At 54.2% G+C, this 9,083-nt stretch overlaps 1 protein-coding gene across 2 annotated transcripts; it reads right to left on the bottom strand.

The window, feature by feature from the left end:
- Positions 1-341: 341 nt before the first annotated feature.
- On the bottom strand, positions 342-8,538 carry TMEM109 (transmembrane protein 109). Of its 2 annotated transcripts, none has more exons than XM_030332746.1 (4): positions 8,381-8,538; positions 3,465-3,697; positions 2,462-2,564; positions 342-2,011 (listed from the first exon to the last, which is right to left on the bottom strand). In XM_030332746.1, the coding sequence occupies exons 2-4, from the start codon at positions 3,687-3,689 to the stop codon at positions 1,620-1,622; spliced, it is 720 nt and encodes a 239-aa protein (XP_030188606.1). In that variant the 5' UTR covers positions 3,690-3,697; positions 8,381-8,538; the 3' UTR covers positions 342-1,619. The 2 variants fall into 2 exon arrangements, with proteins under 2 accessions (XP_030188606.1, XP_030188605.1); XM_030332745.1 differs by having other exon boundaries at positions 8,447-8,538.
- Between the last annotated feature and the right edge of the window lie 545 nt (positions 8,539-9,083).

Below are 9,083 nucleotides of genomic sequence, written 5' to 3'. Positions count from 1 at the left end.
GAGGAGGGAGGACAGGCAAATCTCCTGGCTGCCAGCCCACCAGCCTTTCCTATTCTTACACTCAATGGGGGAAGGGGTATCTTCATGGCCCTCCCCCACATCCACGCTATTCCACCCTAGCGGTTGGTCAGTTCCCGGAAGTTTTGTAAAGGGCGCACGCCTTCCTCAGGAAGGAATGGTCCACGAGGGAAGGGTACCCAGTACTAACAATTCTGTTTTGCCCCCCTCCCCTCCCTCCTTCTCTACCAGCTTCACACTGCCCCTGCAGGGACAAGTCAAGAACACGGAGCGGCTCTACAGGAATGGATTTAGCCCGAGGGAGAAATGAAAGCAATCCAGACTTTGAGTAAATACATTTTATATGGAACAAGATAATAAAATAGCGTGCATTTTATTTAAAACCAACCAAGCGCTGATAAAAATACATCTCACTGCAGCAGTGATTCCACATCAAACCTTAACAGTTAAGAACTGGGAGTTTAATTCATTCTTCACATCACGTGCTGGGCCTGGCGGAGGACACCCACCTCCCCCGGAACCTCAGAGAGGAAGAATGAGAGCCCTGGAGGAGAGGGCTCGGGTGGCAGGCTCACGCTGCCCCTCTCAGAGCTTGTGAAGGGAAGAGGCCCCGATGTGCGGCTCTAGTGTGTCTGCTCCGCACGCCTCCGGGGCCACCAGGGTGGACCCTGATCGGCAAGTCCTTAGTGGCAGGAGTGGAGGGAGAGGGAGGGGTGGAGAACCGTCTGGAGCTGTGCAGACAGGTGAGTCCTCCTTTCTCCTCCAGTGTCTCTGAAATCCCCACAGGGGATCTGATGGCCACCGCAGGGTCCAACTTGCAGGCACAAGCCTATGAAGCAGTCACCTTTTGCTTTGGCTGAAGAGGAATCAAGAATCTGAGAGGGAAAACTCTCTTCTTGACACAAAGCAGCCACAGTGCACTTTCCTACATACAGTACAGTGGCGGGCAGGCAAAGGGCCCTGCTGGCTCGGATTAAGGCACTTAGAACGACTCCATGTACATCCTTGCTCCCAGCCCCGGGTGGGAACTTCCCCCTTGCCTTCCCCTCAGGTCCCACACGCCCTGCCTCTTCCCCAGAGCTAGGCAATGAAGAGCACGCCTGGAGGGATTGTGGTTTGGGTGGAGCGCAGGGCCGGAAGGAGACACTGGAGGAAGGAAGCCTGGGGACTTGGCAAAGGAGGAGCTAGGAGAGCATCAGGAGGAAGGCAAGGCAGCAGCGGAGGGGAGCCAGCTGAGTCACAGGAGACCAGGGGCAGTGATGTTCACTGAGAGCAGACGCACAAGCCACGGGGAGGCCGTTCCAACCTGCCCCGACTGAGGCAGGCTGGGAGCAGCGAGAGGGTTAAGAGACAGACAGAGAACCCAATCCCAGACAGAGAACCTCAGAAGGCAGGGCCCCCGGGGACCGGCACGGGGAATGGTCTTCCTCTTTCTCAGCCGGGGGTGGGGGGTGGGGTCCGGTGAAGACAGGAAGGTTCTGACAGTTCAGAGACGGGGCAGGAAAGGGGCAGGGTACTGGAAGGAGGGCTGTGCGATCCAGAAGCAGTGCAGCTCTTTGGTACGACGAGGACGACGCAGAAGGCCTTGTCCCGGCGCCCCCTCACTCCTCCTCCACACCCCGGGGCCCCTTGGCCGCCCGCCTCTGTCGCCAGCGCAGCTCTTCCACCTGGCGCTCCAGGCCTCGAACCTTGGCCTCCAGTTGGGCCCCTGAGGCCCGGGTGCCAGTGAGCCGGCTCAGCAAGGCGTAGAGGGTCAGCAAGGCCAGGAGGAGCAAGGCCCGGGTGGAAGGGTCGGGCACTGACCTCACCAGGGCCACAAAGCCGGCCAGGAAGAGGACAAGCTTCAGGCCCCACAGGATCCGCCCCAGCAAGGCCAACACCAAGCCAAGGAGCAGGGACAGAAGCCAATAGACAACTAGGGCCCCTGCTCCCCACAGCAGGAAGGTCTGGACCTGGCTGGGGCTGAGCTTCAGGCCCTGGGTGAGGTGATCTCCTGGAAGAGGGAGAACCACAGAATCAGCCAATCTGGAGTGGTGAGGGCACGGGGTGGGGGGAGAACCAAAAAAGGAGCTAAAACTCCCTGCAAAGGAAAAATCCTTCCCCACAGGGTCACAAAGGTAGGAGCTTGAATGTCAGTCAGCTCCTGTTCCTGCTGGCTGGGGGCAGATTACTTCCCTCGCCTGAAACCCGGTTCATCTGCAAGATGGGAGTGATGCTCTGGGCCGCGGGTAACAATTAAATGAGATACTATGGCTTAGCCAGACAGGAAGCAAACACCTGGTAAGTAGGGGCAACCGTTAGCCTGCTCTTATGTTTGCCTCTGGGGACACCTGGCAGGGGTTAAGCACCTGGGGAAAAGTCTGCGCCCTGAAAAGATAAGCTCCCACAAATAGGAGGTGACAGGCTAAGCTCCAGGGGACTGAACCAGTACTCTGCCACTCACCATCTAGCCCCAAGGCATTCAGCAGCTGCGCAGCAATCCCAGACAGCGCGAAGAAGGCCACCGAGATGGCTGATGAGATGGCCCACATCACCTGAGACAAGGTCTGTGGAAAGAGCAGGGCAAGGAGATAAGCTTATAATCAATCATGCCCTTCTCCTTTAAGCCTCCAACCACTGTGCAGGCAAGGCCAGGAGGGAACATCCCTCACCTCCTTCTCAGCCAGAGGTTTGCGAACCAAGCCTGGACAGCAGGCCGTGTCTCCTTCCAAAACTGGAACTCAGGACATCTGGGCCCTAATTCAACCGATTTGCTAGAATATTTTGGTGATGGTAGTAGGTGAATGTGTGTGTGTATGGGGGGGGGGGGTGGTCATCAAATCTCTATAGTTGTCACCCTGTAGAACTGGGGTCCTCCCACAGAATCATGAAGTCGTGGAAGCAACATCTGTGAAGGGCTAGGATGTTTCAACGAAGGAGGAGTCCCTCAGGTCTACTAGATTATGGATTTTATAAATGATCATCTCAAGTGTTTAGAATGACCTATCAAAAGCATGTGATGCCACACCTAGGATGTCATTAGCTGGCAAAGACAGCTCTGTCTTAAGCCCCTGAGTCAGGCCTACCTCTACCTCTAGAGGGGAAGGAATTTTCAGGTCTTGACATTTTGCCAATTTAAGACTTTAGGTCAGATTTAGACCAAAGTCAGACTCTGTCGTCATCCAGTGACATGGGTTTATAAGGACTGGCCTGTTTCCTAGTCTTTCTGACAAGAGAGGGCAGGAATGAGGGAAATTTCAGGAGAGCTACAGGCCCTAGGGTAGGAATCGAACAATGGGATTGCGAAAAAGCGGGAACTCTCTGGCTGCATCTTGTACAATGTGGGGCTCTCTGCAGCAGGGATTATGACACAGAGAGGATGTGGACCCAAGACGGGGTGGCCATGAACGTCTCCTCCTTTGTCTTTCTTCGATGTGTGTAGTCACAGCAGGAAGCACCTTCCTTACCTCTGAAACCAGGTGAATGGTCTCTGGCCCGAGCCAGGCCTCCAGCGTTCCCCGCACAGATCGACCTATCTGGCTCAAGAGATCAACCGGGGCCTCCCTCTTCTGCTGGCCTGGTGGCACGAAGTCTGCGTGGGACTGGGATGATGCCGAGTGGAGGAGGATGAGGGCCACCAGGACCGTCAGGATGACTTTGAACACATGCTTGCCCCGCGGTGGGCCTGCCATGGCTGGGTCTGTTGGGAGAGCAGCACAGGGTGAGCGCAGCGCCAGAACGGGCACAGACACCCCCCGAATGCCCTCCTCTACCCCCACCCTGTTAGCCGAGAAAGGCAGAAGTGGGCCTTTTAACTTCAGCTGAGCACGACCTTTTGATTCACCGGTTCCTCTTTCACATTCTTCACCACTTGCACGTTCGTTCGTTAACCGGCAAGTATTCTCCAACGCCTTAGGGGAGACTAGATCTAGGATTGTTCCAGTTCTAAAAATCTGAAGGCCCGTCTCTGGGTCTTAGGTGTTACGGGTTCATCCCTGTTACAAATATAAGGCTTTGTCCCCAGGGAGGTTATCGTCTACTTAAGATCAAGCAGACATAAAAAACAACTTAGGAAATAGCACACAAATAAGATTCCTGCCGTGTAAAGATGTAAAGAGAAGTGCTCAGGTATGTGCTCAAGCAAGAGAAAAATGCATATATGCCTCCTGCCCTGCAGGACCATCACAGGAGGTGGTATTAACCTCCTACTGGTAACAGATGAGAAGAAACAGACTCAGGGGTTAGGCACTGCCCCAGGTCACTGGGCTAAGTAGAAAGGTCAGGGCTTGAAGCCAGGCTTCTGCTTCCAAATCGCACACTTATTTGGGAGAGAAGGTTAACACCGTGGATCTCAACTGTGGCTGCTCTTTGGAGCCACCGGGGAGCTTCACAAACTATTGATGCCTCTGTCCCAAGTTCAGACTTTCTGGTGTCACTGTCTGGGAGTGGCTTAGGCTTGAACCTGCAAAAGCTCCCCGGGTAATTTCGCTGTGCCGAGCTGAGACCCACTGACACAGAATGACCTCAATCAACTCCCCAGCCCCCAATGTAGGCAAAGGGTTAGAGCACAGCCTTTAGGGAAAGATATTATTAATAAAAAGCTAACCACGTGCCCCCTATCTCATACAATCGCCACCATCAGGTAGGCATTGTTACTGTTCTCCATTTTACTGAAGAAGAAACCGAGGTAGGATAAGCAATAAGGGGGGGAGGGGTTGGGGGGAAGCCATGATTTGAACCCAGGGGCGTCCGATATCAGACCCCTCACACATACTGCCCTGCCGTATCATCTCCGAAGTCAGTTTCAAAAGTGATTTAGGGGGTGCCTGGATGGCTCAGTCAGTTAAGCGTCTGACTCTTGATTTCGGCTCAGGTCATGATCTCACAGTCGTGAGATAGATCCCGAGTTGGGCTCCGTGCTGGGCATGGAGCCTGCTTAAGATTCTCTCTCTCCCTCTCCCTCTGCCTCTCCCCTGCTCACTCAAGAGTACTCGCTGACTTACTCAAAAAAAAAAAAAAGGGATTTGGAGAGTCACACAATAGATTATTCATGGGCTAAAATAAACTTGGCATCTAGCAATCATCTCCGTGAATGACTCCTGGTGACAATTCACTTACCCACTTTGTGTTTTGTACTCTGAGCTCATCTGTAATACGATGCCACAGGCAAGTTAAGACCCAACACGCACAGATTCATTGAAGCAGGTGTGGACCAGCCAAAAAAAATGTTTGCAAGTTCGCTATTTACCACCGTGCTTGAGAAATGTCAAACAGCGCCAGCAAATCCCCTGTTCTCTCCCAGGGTCAGAAATGAACCTGTAGCTCCAGGGAGTTTTCCATGATTCAGACCCAATGATCAGAGGCTAAGCCATGCCCCTGATGTAGGAACAGCCAGGCGTTTGAAGTTTTTGCAGGTTACCAGATCACTCTGGGAGTTACCCAGAAATCAGAGCCGTCAGGGTGGAGAGGGATTCTTACTTTGTAGAAAGGAGAAGAGTCCAAGAAAGAGTTATAAAAATATCCTATCCGGGGCACTTTGTGGCCCAGAAACACCTGCCCTGAGTTCCTCTTGAGGTCTGTGGAATCAAGCAGGGCTGCAAAAACATGCATTCATGTGGAGCGGCCTCAGGCTGGGAAGGCTTTTACTCTTCTCCCCTCTTTGGCAGAAATCAAGAACCAGATGGTTCCTGCCTGCCAGTGGTCAGACAGGAGGGAAGCACAGGTCAGTTCCTGAGCTATCTGGGTCATAACCACACTGGGGACTTAAAGAGCAGGGTTGCTATCTTAGGTTGGATCCTATATCCAAGGACCTCCACCAGGAGGGATCAGATGTTGTCTCCTCGGTTCTAGAAGGTCAGGGTGATGTGAGCTGCTCCCCCCATGGCAGCCTCCTGCATTCTGTGCCAGCCTCGACTTTCAAGCAGACATCTGCCTCAGTCAACAGGAGCTGGGGGACCTTGGAATAAACCCTCCACAGTGAGGCCATCACTGGCTCCCCAGCTGACCTTCTGAAGTGCACCAGAAACCAAATCTAACAGGATTCTAGAGGGTGCCCTTTGCAGATGAGACTGGAGATCATTGGCTGGTCCGTTTCTTCAAATTGTTTTATTTAACAGGATCCCTTCTCATTTCTTCCAGGTTCTTTCTGCGCAGCGAGAACCAGACTCACTGTCATCACACCTCCTCACTGCAGCCCAACCAAATACTTTTCATAAAGAGAAACCATGGCAGTCAAGAGCCGGAGCAGCCTTGAGCTCTGAGAGGAAGTAGGTCTTAAACATATTCACCTCCTGCAGTGTCTGGCCTCAAATGGTGGCACTCAACAAATTGTGTGTGTGTGTGTGTGTGTGTGTGTGTGTTCATATTCACACATACAAGCAGCCATCTGCCCCAGTTCAGTGTGTATGTGAATGATGTTAAGCATAGACGTTTATTTCTTGCATGTGTGTGGTGCTTTATAATTTACAAAATGCCTGTTACTTCGCTATCTCACTGAACTCTTCCAAAAATCTTACAAGGTACTGCTATTCTACATTTTACTCAGAAAACTATGGCTTAGAGAGGTCAGGGGAGTTGTTCAAGCTCGCACGGCTGAACTGGGTGAGACTTGCCTCCGGAACCCAGGATCTAAATCTCGCCCTTCTGCTTGTTCCAACCCCTGTGCTGCCTCAGAAACACATGGCCCTCAAGGCACTTAAGAGTTCCACCAAGTACGAATGAGCTCAAAGTGAGAGGATATGCAGAGTCCCGCCAGGAGCTGACCCACCTGCGGCACATGGTTTTGTACCAAGAGGTATGAGGACCGCAAAAGATTGGGGCCAGCCCTGCCACTTCTGTCCAGGTACCTGGAAGATGGCTCGGGCAGGGCCAAGAGAACCCGGCTCAGCTGGGGAAACTGCTCCACTTAACTATGGTAGTGAGAAGGCACTATATGTTTAGCTGTGGTTTGCCAAGAGGGCAGGGTGGGGCGGTCCATACACCCCCTGCCAAGGCTCCTTCCTCGGGATAGCTTCCTTTCCCACCACGAATCACTACGTGGCAGGAGGGGCAGCTGACTTAGTGCCCTCTGCTGGCCCTGATCTCCCCCATTATTGCTCAGAGCTGCCCCAGTGGAGCAGTGGTTCTCGGCTCTGGTCGCCCAGCAGAAAAGTCCGTGGAGCCTGTTCAAGCAAGGATGTCTGTCCCAATCGGGGCCATCTTAGACGCTCCCAAATAGGGGCTCAGGATTTTGTTTGTAGAGCCCCTTGAGGATTTCTGATGCATAACCAGACAGCTGCCAGAAATGATCAGCAGCAAAGGAAAAAATCTATTCTAGGCAAAGTCTCTAAAGTGTGGCAGTGCGCATAGGAACCTAGACTTCCCTCCCAGGCTCCATTCTGCCACAAACTAGAAGCCACCGCCTTATGCCTATGGCTTAACCCGAGTTTCAGTCTCCTCAGTGTCAAATGGGGTCAAGCAGGCTTAAGAATTATTACGTGTTTCTGCAAGAACTTTCTAAACCTTAAGCGTCAGTAGGAATGTTGCCGTTCACAAACTGCCAATACACCGCTCATTACATTGTAGCATAATTCAGCAGGTTTACATGCCGGCCTCCCCCATTAGACTTCCCGCGCCTCCGGTTGAACTTCACTTTTTTTGGAATCCCCAGTGCCTAGCGCAGAACGATGACTAATGGATGCTTGTTAAATGAATGTTAGAAACTCGCCAAGGTAGCAAGGGAGAAGCGGGGAGAGGAGGCTTATTTTAAAGTTGATCCAAATACGCAGCGGCCGCCGGAGCAGCACAGCTGCGTCGAAAGGAAGCTCCTTGACGGGGCGAAGCTGCCACTGAGGAAAATGAAGTCAGCGTCCCGGCAGGTGGGGGCAGCCCCCGCTAAACCCCTGGCAGCTGCTGCCCAGCAACTGTTTGGGGGCAGGGCGACGGGCAAAGGGGCAGCTTCCTCCCCAGGGCCCAGCCTCCCCCCAGACAGGGTGTCAGTCGCATGTGCTATTTCGAACAGCAAGTCCCCTGCCAAGCCCTGCTGGGTGGCGTCGCTGGCAAGGGACGCGGCGCGGCCCAGGGGTTCGAGGTACCCCAAGGGGCTCGGGATACCCCAAGGGGCTCGAAGCGAGGCCGCGGGAAGCTGGGTCGTGGGGCGGGGGCGACCGGCTCAGCGCTAGCCTCCTACCCCAGCCTGACAGCCGCCCCGCCCCTGCCGGACCTCTGAGCAGCGCTCCGAACCCTCTTCACCCCGGAAACGCGTGCCTCCCCTGTTACCTAGTAACGACGCCCCCTGTTGCATAGCAACGAGGATTTGGATCCCCCGTCTGTTTCCCCCGCTGGGGGCCGTCGGACCCCTCCCCACCCGTGTCCGCCAGGCCTCGCGACTCCGCCCTGCTCCCACCTGCAGCGGCTGCCGCCTCCCCGTCCCGCGTTCTGTCCCCGAGCCCCGGTCTCGACTGGCACTCACCGGGCTCCGGCCACTACTGCCCTTCACGTGCGACTTCGCTAAAACGCGCCACCAAACCCGCGCCTCAACTCCGGGGCGTTGGTTTATCGTCTGCGCACGCGCAAGGCGGGAGGAGCCCGGGGACCTGCCGGTCCCCCTCCCCGCCCAAACACCGTGCCGTGGGCGCATGCGCCCTACCCTCTTGATCACGTTTCTCCCCCCCACTGTCCACCCCCACCGAGCATTCCCACCAAAAAAGAGTGGGATCAGAAGTTCGAGCTGGGAACGGAAGTTTCTGGCAGGAAAGGGGGAAGAAGCGGCTATATCTGAGCTGTGCAGTAAGTAAACTGAATCTTTGAAATTCGGAGTCGAAGCCGGGCCGTCTCTTCAAGCCCTCAGCATTTCGGTCCACGTAGTTTCAAGCTACCCAGTACCTCCCGGGCATTGTGGGAAATGTAGTTCTAACCGAGAGGCACCTGGTCTTTTTGAGGAACTTTCGCGCTAAAAAGGCACAAAGGAAAAAGGTATTAGGGGAGCAGTAAGAGGTACCAGCTCTGGAGAGATGCGTCCGCCCCCTCTGAGAGCAATTATGCACCCGAACCCTGCTGATGGCTCTCGAATGTTCATTCAGTTATAGAGAAGGAAAGGAGCCAACTTC

The sequence above is a fragment of the Lynx canadensis genome, chromosome D1 (assembly GCF_007474595.2).
Source record: "Lynx canadensis isolate LIC74 chromosome D1, mLynCan4.pri.v2, whole genome shotgun sequence".
Lineage (NCBI taxonomy): Eukaryota > Metazoa > Chordata > Mammalia > Carnivora > Felidae > Lynx > Lynx canadensis.
This window is presented reverse-complemented; position numbering and strand designations above follow the sequence as displayed.